Source organism: Erithacus rubecula (genome assembly GCF_903797595.1).
Source record: "Erithacus rubecula genome assembly, chromosome: 17".
NCBI classification, from domain to species: domain Eukaryota; kingdom Metazoa; phylum Chordata; class Aves; order Passeriformes; family Muscicapidae; genus Erithacus; species Erithacus rubecula.
The window spans coordinates 2,482,856-2,495,098 of NC_136669.1; the positions used below are offsets into that span (position 1 = coordinate 2,482,856).

Here is a 12,243-nt window from a genome sequence, read left to right on the forward strand (position 1 = left end):
AATACATAATATATTTCCTAGTAGGAAATACTCACCCTATGATAAAATCTCTTTCCATATAAAAACTTTCTAAAAATCCAAAGTTCTACTCAAAGATTTGGGAGTCCTAAGAGCAGCCTCTGCTGCTGCAAAAGGAAATTGTTTCTCAGTTTTTCTAGTGGAGGTGTTTATTGCTTATCCACAAGAAGTTTGTAAGAACTGTTTGGTGTTAGTATGTCACTTGGAAAAAAGCTTTCAGGGATTATAAATTTGAAGTAACTCAAGTAAATAAGAGGATCAGCATTAAAAATATTGGATGCCACAAACAATGTAGCTGAAACCACAATGGCGTTATGGTCCAACAACAGAGTTATGGTAGTCTAATAAATGTGTATAATAAATAAATGTGAATACTGATGCACAGCTTGAACCATTCCCGTTCTTCGACGGCATTGTTACAGCTCAAAGGGCTGCTCCAGGCTGTGCCCGGGCAGCGAGTCCAGGAGAAGGGATAATGAAATCCCTTTCTTGGATCACCTCGAGATGCTGGGTCCCGTTCTGACCCGCCCAAACAGAAATACCCTGACAGGCCGAGCGGGCTGGGCCGAGACCATCGAGGAGGATGGAGCCGGCTCTTCACCGCGGAGCGCGGGGCGAGGGACAGCGGGTGTCAGCAGCCACACGCGAGGTCTGGGCACGGGAGGAGCGGGCGGCCCCGCCGGTGCCGATGCTGATCCTGTTCCCGGTGCCGGTGCCGGTGCTGATCCCGGTGCCGATCCTGATCCTGATCCCGGTGCCGGTGCCGATCCTGATCCTGATCCCGGTGCCGATGCTGATCCTGATCCCGGTGCTGATGCTGATCCTGATCCCGGTGCCGATCCTGATCCTGATCCCGGTGCCGATGCTGATCCCGGACCCGGTCCCGGAGCGCTCCCGACCCCGCGCCCACTCGGCCCCGCCCTCTGTTACGTCAGCACAGCCCGCAGCCAACCAGCGCACGCGGTGCGAGCCGGGCCCCGCCCCCCGCGCCCTCGCTGCCTATAAAATGCACGGCGGGCAGCGGGCGTGGGAGCGGCGTGAGGGGAGCGGGACGGGGCGGACGGGACAGGGCGGCGGGACCCGCTCCTGGCACCGGGCTCGGCGGCGCTCCGCTCGCCAGCCGGCATGCTGCTCGTGGCCGCCGGGCTCCTGCTCGCCGTAGCCGCGGGCGGGCGGGGGTCGCCGGCCGGGGAGCAGGAGAGCCCTCCGGGCAGCCGCTTCGTTTGCACCTCGCTGCCGCTGGACGCCGCCGGCGCGGGCTGCCCGCTGCCCCCCGTGCCCATGCAGGGCGGCGCGCTGCCCCCCGAGGAGGAGCTGAAAGCCACGGTGCTGCAGCTGCGGGAGACCGTCCTGCAGCAGAAGGAGACCATCGGGAGCCAGCGGGAGGCCATCCGGGAGCTCACCGGCAAGCTCAGCCGCTGCGAGGGCGCCGACGGCAAGACCGGGGCGTGGAAGAACGAGGTGGGCAAGGGCAAGGACACGATGGGCGACCTGCCCCGTGACCCGGCGCTGGTCATCGAGCAGCTGAGCCGCACCATGCAGACCCTCAAGGACCGGCTGGAGAGCCTGGAGGTAGGGCCGGCAGCCGAGCCCGGTCACGTCTAGCGGGCGCTCGGGGTGATGCCCTAAATCCGTGTGGAGATGGATCCAAACTGGCCCAGCCCCGCGGCCAGCGGGTCGTGTTCTCTCGGTTGTTTATCCCCTCTCTTTAATGGTAAAAACCCTGAGGGGCTGCTCTTGAATGTGTTCTCCCACTGCCTGGGGGGAGATTATGGTTTCCCTGCTTGTCAGCAGCTTAATTTCTGTATTAATAATGCGCAAATCTCTCTTTCTGGGGATGTGACTTCATGTGGTTTGAGGTACAGAGCTGACGTCTTGGGCAGTAAGACCTCGGCATATGGTGCTGAGCAGAGCGGTGGTAATGAGGAGATTGTGCTGGGCAGATGGTGAACAAGATGATGTACTCAGGGCTGACACAGAATAAAAAGCCCCGATTCTCTGTACCTCCGAGCAGAAGGGGGATTTGGTCCAAGCACACCGCTAAATAATTTCCGCGAGCCTGTGGACAGTGCCCGTGGTTCGAGTGCCGCTCACGCAAATGTTTTGTAGAGAGGATTCTCACAGGATTTGTGCTGCTGTTCTGCTTTTCACACGTGTGCTCCTGCTGTCCTGCACTCGGTGCTGATGTGAGGATGGCGACTAACTTCTGAAAGGCTGTTCTGAGCGAGCTGTTAGTGTCACATCCTTTTATTACTACTGCTGTCTTTCTGAAGCATTCTTTTTAGCGCTGTAGAAGAGAAACTCCACTAGAGTAGCATGGTAGGTGGAAATGTTGTTTTTTAGTACCTTTAAAGGTACCAGTGTTATTTGAGAGTGTGAGGTGCTTCTTTTTTCTAATTGAATAAGAATACTTTCACTGCCTAATACTTAGATTGATCCAAAGAGCATCTTTGGTAAATCTGCTTTCAAAGTAGCTTAATTTTTAATCTAAAATGAAGTGATAGTTTTTCTGTTTACTTACGTTAGCCATGTCACTGATAGTAAGTAAAGCAAAAATTGAGCGATATGCCACATGTATACATACTAATAGAAGTGCATCGGACCTGCTCCCTTTTATTGAATTAAATGTATGAAAACTCCTTTGTATAAAGCGGTGAAAGCCTCTAACAATAAAGCGCCTTTTGTTTCAGGACCCGTTTAGCTACAGTGCTGATAACAGCACTGAGCATGACAAATGCTCAAAAGCAATACCATTCTGTACTTGCTGGAGAGCTCCGCGACTTTACAAAGGAGCAAACTCTGCATTTCACAGTTTGTTTCAGCAGTGACAGTGTTTGTCCCTTTCTGCTTTGCCCCAAGCACCAGCTCCGAGCCAACGTTTCGTCCGCGGCGCTGCCCGCTGAGCTGCGGGAGATGCTGCAGCGGCGCCTGGGGGACCTGGAGCGGCAGCTGCTCAGCAAAGTGGCCGAGCTGGAGGATGAGAAATCCCTGCTCCACAACGAGACCTCAGCCCACCGGCAGAAGACAGAGACAGCCTTGAATGCCTTGCTGGAAAGAGTGTCTGAGTTAGAGAAAGGTAATTGCTCAGAGTAGAAATGCTTCCCTCATCCGGGTTAATTTTGTTTACTCCTTCCTTCCAGAGCAATAGACTAAATGTGGGCCTTGAGGGAATGGCATTAAGGTACTGGACTAAATAGTAGGTGACAGTTCAAGTACTTGGATTCTCCTTTTGCTTTTATCTCACACTTCTTGCTTGACAGGCAGTTGCCTGGCTTTGGCTTCCTGTCTCTTAATTTGGCATGTGTGGGTGGCTAGGATGAAGCTCTTAGTGTTTGTGGGATGGAAAGATCTATAAGGAGGCAAGTGGAGATAGGAATAAGTATGGCATGGGTGTAAATAGCTACATAATGTCAAGCATATATCTGAGTAGAGCTGCCTTTATTTGGACTGAGAGTCATATGGGCTAAATTTAATTAGCACAACTACCTTTGATGTAATGAATGGTATTTTATACTTTGTTTCTTGCTGCTTTGGAAGTATTGATGGTGACCTTTACTTTTTTTATTGGTCATGACTTTGGGTAACTGCAGATAGTTGAATTATGCTCAATTCTAAGTTTACAGCCTTCAGAATTTACAGTAGATTACACATGGTCCACTGGGGGACACTCTCGTAATCCTAGTCATTCATTCTGATTGTTGGCTTAATTATTACTGAGATCTCTCTCCTTGAGTAGAATTCCTTTTATTTGAATTACAAATGGTTTTGGAAGTGACCTAAAGCACAGAACTCTTTCTGTATTGATGTGTACAGGTACAGAATGGACTGTATAGGGCTGGAGTTGCAATAAATATCACTGCCCAATCCTTAAATGATTTTCCAAGGTGAATAACTCTCTGCTTAAAAGCAGTTTAATGGACATGCTTTCCAAATGGTACAAACATGCATAACTCATGAATTTAGAAATGCAGCCTAATGGACCCATGTGTATAATACTGTATCTATTCTTTCACCTGAAAAGGGTGAAGGAGGGGAAAAGGGAAGGAAGATGAGGATTTTCTGCTGGCTCTGTCCTTTGGTATTTCCTGAGAGCCAAGATCAAGCCTGGCCTGCAACTAAAGTTACAGAGAATTAGTGGCCTGTTAATGTCTTATGAGTCAAGTATAGATAGTCCTTGTCTCTGAAAGATGTGACTCATATCAGAAAGAGAGAGTGGTGGGAGAGCAAGAATGTGTAATTCAGTTAAGCTAAAAATAACCTGTTCCCACCTTTATTTTTTGTGTGGGGAGTGAGGGCTGTCTTAAGTCTCTAGGGAAGTGAAGAATTTGGGACAGAAACCAAGATACAGCCTTTCTTTTACTTGTGTAATTTGCTCTCTATTACTGTACAGCTTAGCTATTCTACTTCCTCTGCCAAATCAAAGTGAGGGTAATAATGATGAAAGAATCTTTTTTTTAAGTGCAGACAGTATTTGATCTGGCCTCATTTAAAAATAGTATTTCTGCTGTGCTTTTATTTAAGATGCAGTATTGTTTAGCATTTCTTCCCTACATCTAACTAGAGAGTCATAAGTTCCTCATTGTCCTGAGATTAAATAGAGTTTAAAAAAAAATAAATAACTTTATGAAGTGACAGTATAAACATTGGAATTTATCTGTAATTTTGACAGGTGTTTTAGTTACCAATGGACCAGAAGTGTTTAAAACTTGTGCACCTGTTGTGCAAAGTTTTCTGTGAATTCCTTCACTGCTTATCTCCAGTGACAGAAGGTGATGCAATAGGAAAAGCAGGAGGTATAAGCCTGAAAATAGTAGTGCCTGGACTCTAGTGTGATTCCTAGCTTTGCTGGAGGTACAAACAGATAATTACTACATCTAAACCTATTTTCTCTATCTCTGGAAGGGAATAACAACATTTCTTGCCCATCTAGCCCAAGAAATAATTGCTCTTTTAATGGGATGTGTTCTTGTTTTTCCTATGTGAGGTAGGTTTAATGTTGGAAAAACCTCCATTAGGTTGCTACAACCAAAGACCTTGGTGTTTTTTTATTTGCTTACCATTTAGAACATTTCAGGTCTCTAAGGTTCCTCAAGACAGATTCAAGCAAAAGAGAAGCTTTTTCTTCTCCCACCCCCTCATTCTGTGAAAAATGCAGCCACAACACTTCAGTTGCTTCTGAGAGCTGAGAGCATGCCAGTGGTTTAAAAAATACATATGAGAATTGTGGCAACCTTTTGTGACAACAGCTTTCATTGGGACTGGAGTGTGAAGTTGGCAAGGGGATTGAATTTGTTTAAGGAATATGAGCAAAGGGAATGAGTGAGATTCAGAAGAACAGGCTGCTAAAAAGTTGAGGATGACATTACTAGAGAACTGTGGGTTCAATTTGTGGCACAATGTGGGATTTATTTCTTAATACTTCAAGAAAATTACAAGCATCTACATCAAGTATATGATAGAGTATTGCAACTTCAGGAAGTTCTGGTCTTAAAGGTTCTCAATTTTGTAAGCATGTCTCAGAATATCCCACTGGTTCTTATCATTTTTTTTAGGAAAATAATAATTTTTGCTTTTATATTAAATCTAGTGTCTAATCTTCCCATAGTTCATAGCTTGATATTACATTTTTAATTTGGATCACTTTGAGCTCTTCAGATCTTGTCCTGTTTGGTTGATGGCACAGAAATCAGTTTTATTGAATGTAGCTGCTTTCTGGACTAGGTAGTCATATTCCAAATTTGCTGCTCAAAATGTGTTAATCTGTTTGGTAGCCTGAGATCTGAACACAGGAGTGCTGTTTGTGTAGCAGGAGTAGGGAAAGAAATCCTGATTGTGAAACACTGTGATGCTTTAATAATGAGCATAGCAGAGAATCCATTTTCCTGCCAGTAAACCAGTTTGAATTGTTTGAAATAGGGAGCCCTCCAGCCATAAACTAGGCAATGAAGATGATTATCTACCATCTATTGTTTTGCTCTAAATGTGCAGAAATAAACTAAATAATTATCACAATATGGATAAAATCTATTTGCATTTTTATGTGCAGCAAAATCAACATGCAGTAAATACTATTTCAATATATTTTTTCCCCCCTGTACCACTCTAAAGTGATTAAAGCCAAAGATTTTCAATATCAATTGTCTTAGCCTGAATTACCAATACATTTTTTTGCTTAATGTTAAGGTTTTTATGTTTTTCTCCATGTGATTCCAGGTAACAGTGCATTTAAGTCTCCTGATGAGTTCAAAGTCTCCCTCCCTCTCCGCACAAACTACCTGTATGGGAAGATCAAGAAGACCCTGCCAGAGCTCTATGCTTTCACTGTGTGCTTGTGGCTGAGGTCAAGTGCTTCTCCTGGCATTGGCACTCCCTTCTCATATGCTGTTCCTGGGCAGGCCAATGAAATTGTCCTCATTGAATGGGGGAATAATCCAATTGAACTGCTAATTAATGATAAGGTGAGACTTGATGAGCTCTTGGTTGTCATCATAACCAGAACAGAGCCTTGACCCCTTGGTACCTTTGCCCTTGGTTCCTTCCCTCTGAGAGAAGCCTTTGAGGTGATGCTGTCTGCTTGCCTGTTGTCCACTTGATTGCAAATTCATTAAAGCACTTCAACCAGAAGTTAAATTGTTCACATGTTTGTGTGTTGGGACCAAGCAGCTTGACATTACATGTGCACACACTTGTGTTGTCTGAAGTTACAAGCAGGTCTTGGCTTCTTGGTTTTTTTTGTTTTATGAAACAAGCAAAATTTGTAGCCACACTATTGTGAGATCTGAGTCAGTTACAGTATTTCTTCTGCTTTCTGCTTGTAGAAGTTACAAATGTTAAATGAATTTTGCAGGATACACAGAGCAAAAGACTTGCCACATAATGGCCTGGTTTTGTTATGCTTTAGTGGCTGAATATCAGTTTAAATACAGTTTTTTCAGACTTTAGATACTACTGCTTCAGACCATTGATGGTTTCTGACAAACTTGAAGAAAACATTGAGACTTGTCATTAAATGAGTATTTAAATGCTTCCTTTCTCCCCACCTTCAGTTAGGTGTCCTGGTAACTCACTGCTCTCTGAGGGATCAGGTGTTTGCTGCACAGCTCAGGTGGTGGCTGATTATGGACTTCTAACAGTCCAATCATCCTCCCAGATCAATAACCAATTATTTTTAATGGTTTGTGGAAGAGAAGCAGACTCGAGTCTGCTTATCCTTAGCAATAACTTTTTTCTCTTCAATATTATGTCTTTCATATCAATATTCTGTGAGGTTTTTATTTCTTCCACATCACAACCCACTCTGCTCAGGGAGGCCACTGCTCCTTAGCCCACTGCACTTGTGTCTTGATATTGACCTGGGAAAGTTTTCAGATCAAACTCCTAAAGGAGCATAATTCCTCATTATTGTGCAGTTTAGGGAGCAGTTCCCACAAGTTCTCCTGATAGCAGACAGATCCATTTGTCAGACTTATTACTGCCAATTATGCTGGCAAACCCCAGATTTTTAAGAGGAACTTAATGTGAGCACTGGATGGAATCTCACTAAGCACTGAGATTAAAACAACAAATGCCACAGGTTAATGTGGATTACAACCCCCACAGGGGCTTGGGCTCTTCTCCCAAGTAACAGAAAAAGAGGAGATGGCCACAAGTTGTGCCAGGGGAAGTTTTAATTGGATAAGAGGAGAAATTTCTTCACTGAGAGAGTTGCAAAGCACTGAACAGGTTGCCCAGAGCAGAGGTGGAGTCACAATCCCTGCAGGTATTTATAGGAGGTGTGGATGTGACCTTGGCAGTGCTGGATTAATGATCTTGGAGGGATATTCCAGCCTAAATCATTATATGATTCTATGGAATCCTACAAAATAGGATGTGGACTAACTCTTACCTCTATAATGCTTTTGCTTTTGATGACAGAGTAAATGCTGTTCCTCTTGAACTGCTAGATTTGGGTTGCCACATGCATTATTCTGGTTTTTTTTCTTTTTTTTTGTAGGTTGCTCAGCTCCCTCTTTTCATCAGTGATGGAAAATGGCATCATATCTGCATAACATGGACAACCAGAGATGGAATGTGGGAAGCTTTTCAGGATGGAGAGAAGCTTGGCACTGGGGAGAATCTAGCTCCTTGGCATCCAATTAAACCTGGAGGTGTCCTGATCCTGGGCCAGGAACAGGTGAGTGAATGACAGGGTGTTCTAGGGTTTCAACAAAATCAAAACTCCCCAAACAAATGAGAGCTGTGAATTTCTCTGTTAAACATTTGGTCCTGTTGAATGCATGGTGTCAGACTGAAACAAGGCAACAAGTACTTAATGAAATCACACATTGGTATATTTGTTTCACTTATTAAATATTCAGAATATTCATGTTGGGGTTAAGAATAAGTCCTTTTAGAATATTGAAAAAACCCCCAGAGGACTTTGAAACTTGCCTTTTTAATTAAGATCTCATAAGTAATGAGAATTTTGTGGCTCCTTTCTTCACATTATTTCTCTACCTATATTATACATTTACTAAGTAAAGAAAATATTGTGACAAGTAGCAGGAAATAGCCTTTCTTCAGGATTCCCAGGTTCACAGTTAGAGCAATGAAAAATTAGTTTTGGCTTGAATATTGATTTTAGTAGATACTTATCCATGACAGAATAAGAAGTTCAGTATCTTAATACACTGCAGAGCAGATGCTCCAGCTCACAAGTGAGTGTCTGGCAGGTTTCCTTATCTCTGCCTGCACTGTGCTGGCTTCTGTCCTGTGCTGTGAGTTCCATGTCAGTGTGATCACCAAAAATGAGTGATTCCTGTCCTTGGGTAGTGAGTGGAGCAAGCAAACACTTCTAGGCTTGTTCAGTGGCAGTTTGAATCACTCATTTGCTACAAGCAGACACAGCCTGGGTATTTAGATCCAAAGATCCCATCTCACAGTCTCTGCAGACAATTGGGCAGTTATGATTTAATCTATGGCTCTAAAGCTTCCAGGGTAACCTTAACACATCTCTGCAGCTCCTGCTGGAGCTGTCCTGTGCTAAGCTTGCACAGTGGCTCTTAAATTAGCTCCAAGTTTAAAGCTGCCTTCCTGCTCTGCTGCTCCAGGGCAAGGTTGGTTATGTGCAGCTTTTTTGTGGTGTTTTGCAGTCACCACTGTTTGCCCTCAGTTATTTGGACACAATTCAAGTTGGAGCTTGTCACTGAATGCCTTGTTCAATGTAGCCCTTCTAGAAACTCACCTCTGTGACCAAACTGCACCTCTCTAGCAGTGGGCCTGGGTGGGGAGGGACTTTTGAAGAAGAAGATGCCAAAATAACTTTTTTTTATCTAATCCTAACTCTCATGTGCCCAAAGGACACAGTAGGAGGAAGATTTGATGCAACACAAGCCTTCGTTGGGGAGATGAGCCAGTTCAATATATGGGACAGGGTCTTAAAAGCTGAAGACATCATGAATATTGCCAACTGCTCTATCAACATGCCTGGCAACATCATCCCCTGGGTGGATAACAACGTGGATGTGTTTGGGGGTGCCACCAAGTGGCCTGTGGAGACCTGTGAGGAGCGTCTGCTTGACTTGTAGCTGTGATCACTTCCCATCCAAGTGCCCCCTTTAGTAGGACAATCTGTGCAATCTAAAGCACTTATTTTTTTCTCCTTACCCTTCCCCAGTCTTAAGTCCTTGAAAGAATAATAAAAAAAATACTGAGTAAACTGCCTCAGTGCAAAGGTAGCTGCTAGTTTGGGGCATTGAGCCTGGCTGTGAAAGGAGCACTTTTTGGCTAGAGCAGCCCTTGCTTTCTTCTGGCCTGATCAAAAAATGTGCTTTGGCCTTTTGGTTGGGCCTGAGCTTAGATCATCAGTTCTTCTGCAGGGGGGAGAACAGTGTGCACACTTCACTGTCATGTTCCTGATCATGTGCAGTGCTGACAGCATCAGGATTAACAGACTAAATGTGAGCCCTTCCTTCCAGTCTGTCTCCCCTTTGAAATGAAGCCATTCTTTTTTAGCCCTTAAAAAAAAAAAAAAACAAACAAAAAAACCCAAAAAACCACTTAATCCTTACACTGCAGTGGTTATGGTGCAACTATGGGTAGAGCAGAACAGCCACTGTCTGAGTGCAAGGCTTTTGCTTTTTAATTTGCAGATTAGAAATCCTTATTTTATGATAGAGGTGATGTATTGGAGACACATTGTACTGTTCATTTTGAACACTGTACAGTTCAATTTGAAGAAATGGCTGTTTAATCAGCACAGCTCCAGTGAAGCAGAGGTTCTGTCCCAAAGCCTGTCCTTTGCTAGCCAGGATCCCAGCAGAGGTGGGTGGCTGAAAGATTGTATTTGTATTTTCTGTAGGCTGAATGTACTGAATTCCTAGTGACCTGGCTTGTATACTTTTCTCTATTGTTTCTCTTGCTTCAGTCAATGTCTTTATTTTTTTAAATATACAAGCTGTGATTAAGTGAATTTCCATTTTGTTTTGCTTTGAAAGGCCTTTTTATGAGCAAGTGCCAAAGTTCAGTTTCTGCTTGCTGAGAATTGCTATCTATTTTTCCAGCATAAAAGTCTTCTGCACTGGTTTATATGTTATTATAATGGTCTATGTAATATGAAAATGTGCTGCTCTTTCAATTCTTGTTGACTGTCTCTTCTGTAAGCACTGGGCTGACTACTATATTTTTTTATCATTTTTCTCTCAATATTTTGCAAACAATGTTGCTGTTTCCTTGGCATTGATGTGACTACTTGGTTTGTGGCTCGCAGATAGCAAATGCACTGTACTGGGAAAGAGTTAATACTTTTGTTATTTAAAAGAAAAAGAATTTAAAGGTGGGGGGGAGGGGGACTTTATAAAGCTAAATATCATATTTTATTTTTCATATGTTTGAATTGTAAGAATAATATGGTGACAGTCCCATTTGTAGGGTAAAGTTACATATTTCCATGAATATGTAGTATGCTGTTCTTAAAAGAAAATTCTTATAATGAACTTTTAATTAAAATGCACTGTAAAATGAGTCTCTTAATTCTTTTATAGTCACACAAGACACTGAATATTCTCTTTCATAGCTTCTATGAGTTCACCTGCTGTCTCTCTAGACTGGTAGAAACACACTCTAGTAAAAATTTTCTTTATTCCCTCAATGCCTCAAATGTTCTCATTGTGACTGGCTTTAAAATACTCACCCCCAACCTCCAATAGTACTTTCCCTGCCCTAAGGAAAAAACAACTCACAAAACTCACTTCTTATCAAAAGAATCTGTGTTGTGAGGTGAGGAAAAGTGCAAAATTCTCATCTCTCATGGGCTGGTGCCCAGAAGAGGCATCAGCCCTCCAACCAATCCTCCTTTATTTATCAGCTTTTTTCAAAGGAGGCTGGAGGAGCTAAACTCTGGTGTTGCACATATTTCACTCAGTTCTTAAAAGGTGCAACAGTGAAATTGTTTTGGGCACTTTGTTGAATGTCCTGGAGCCCGTGTGGGTGTGGGGTCTGCTGCTCTAAACACCAGCTCAGTGTTTGAGTTCAGTGCTGCTTAAGGGAGCTCTTTACACACCTGTTGGCCATGTTGATCTTTAAACACACTCAGCCTTTAGTAAGGAGCCCCACCTGCATGGGAAGGTGTTAATGGTGGGGGCTGGACTTGGCTTTTACTCATTAAATAGCTCAGATGGAGGAAGGTTTTGGTTTGTTGGGTTTTTTTAGACATGGACTCTAGTAAAAGCCAAAGGTAAGTGGTATATATTCCTTTGAAAAAGGGTTCTTTCATTATTTTTAATACATATTTATGTATATACACATATGCATATTTTTGTGTGCAATAGTACCTTTTTATTAAGAGGAAAATTGTGTTGGTTTTTGTACCTTTATCTTGGAAGTGGAGAGCCATGGCTGTTATTCTGCTGCTCCACATCCTGGAAGTCACATGTCTTAAATGAATATATAAGCAGATGGCAAAACAAGAGTAAATATTACCACATTCCAGCATCTACATTGGTTATGGAGTGTGGAACTGACAACACAACCTCCAGTTCCCAAACTGCTCTGAATGCACAGAAGTAATGACTTATGGAGAGCTGAGTGACAGCATTTGGAACATGCAGTGGTGCAAACTTCTAGAAAATGTGTTTTTGTTTAAAACCAGATAGAGCTGGGACTCCTAAAAACAAGATGAGTGATGCCAACAGCCTGGGAGGTGGAACTGGCCAGGTCTGCAGGTGGCTGCTGGGCTGGGTTACCTTC

At 43.5% G+C, this 12,243-nt stretch overlaps 1 protein-coding gene across 1 annotated transcript; it reads left to right on the top strand.

Annotated features, from left to right (window-relative positions):
• Positions 1–1,049: 1,049 nt before the first annotated feature.
• NPTX2 (neuronal pentraxin 2) lies at positions 1,050–11,019 on the top strand. The gene is made up of 5 exons (XM_079320858.1): positions 1,050–1,590; positions 2,878–3,094; positions 6,232–6,476; positions 8,012–8,191; positions 9,357–11,019. Exons 1-5 carry the CDS (start codon positions 1,144–1,146, stop codon positions 9,582–9,584), a joined length of 1,317 nt encoding a protein of 438 aa, XP_079176984.1. The 5' UTR covers positions 1,050–1,143; the 3' UTR covers positions 9,585–11,019.
• Positions 11,020–12,243: the final 1,224 nt, after the last annotated feature.

Excerpts from the sequence above, each read along its gene's own strand:
- NPTX2 (XM_079320858.1), top strand. The coding sequence starts at position 1,144 with ATGCTGCTCGTGGCCGCCGGGCTCCTGCTCGCCGTAGCCGCGGGCGGG. Across the intron at positions 6,477-8,011 it reads AACTGCTAATTAATGATAAG|GTTGCTCAGCTCCCTCTTTT; the intron begins GTGAGACTTGAT and ends TTTTTTTTGTAG. Across the intron at positions 8,192-9,356 it reads TGATCCTGGGCCAGGAACAG|GACACAGTAGGAGGAAGATT; the intron begins GTGAGTGAATGA and ends ATGTGCCCAAAG.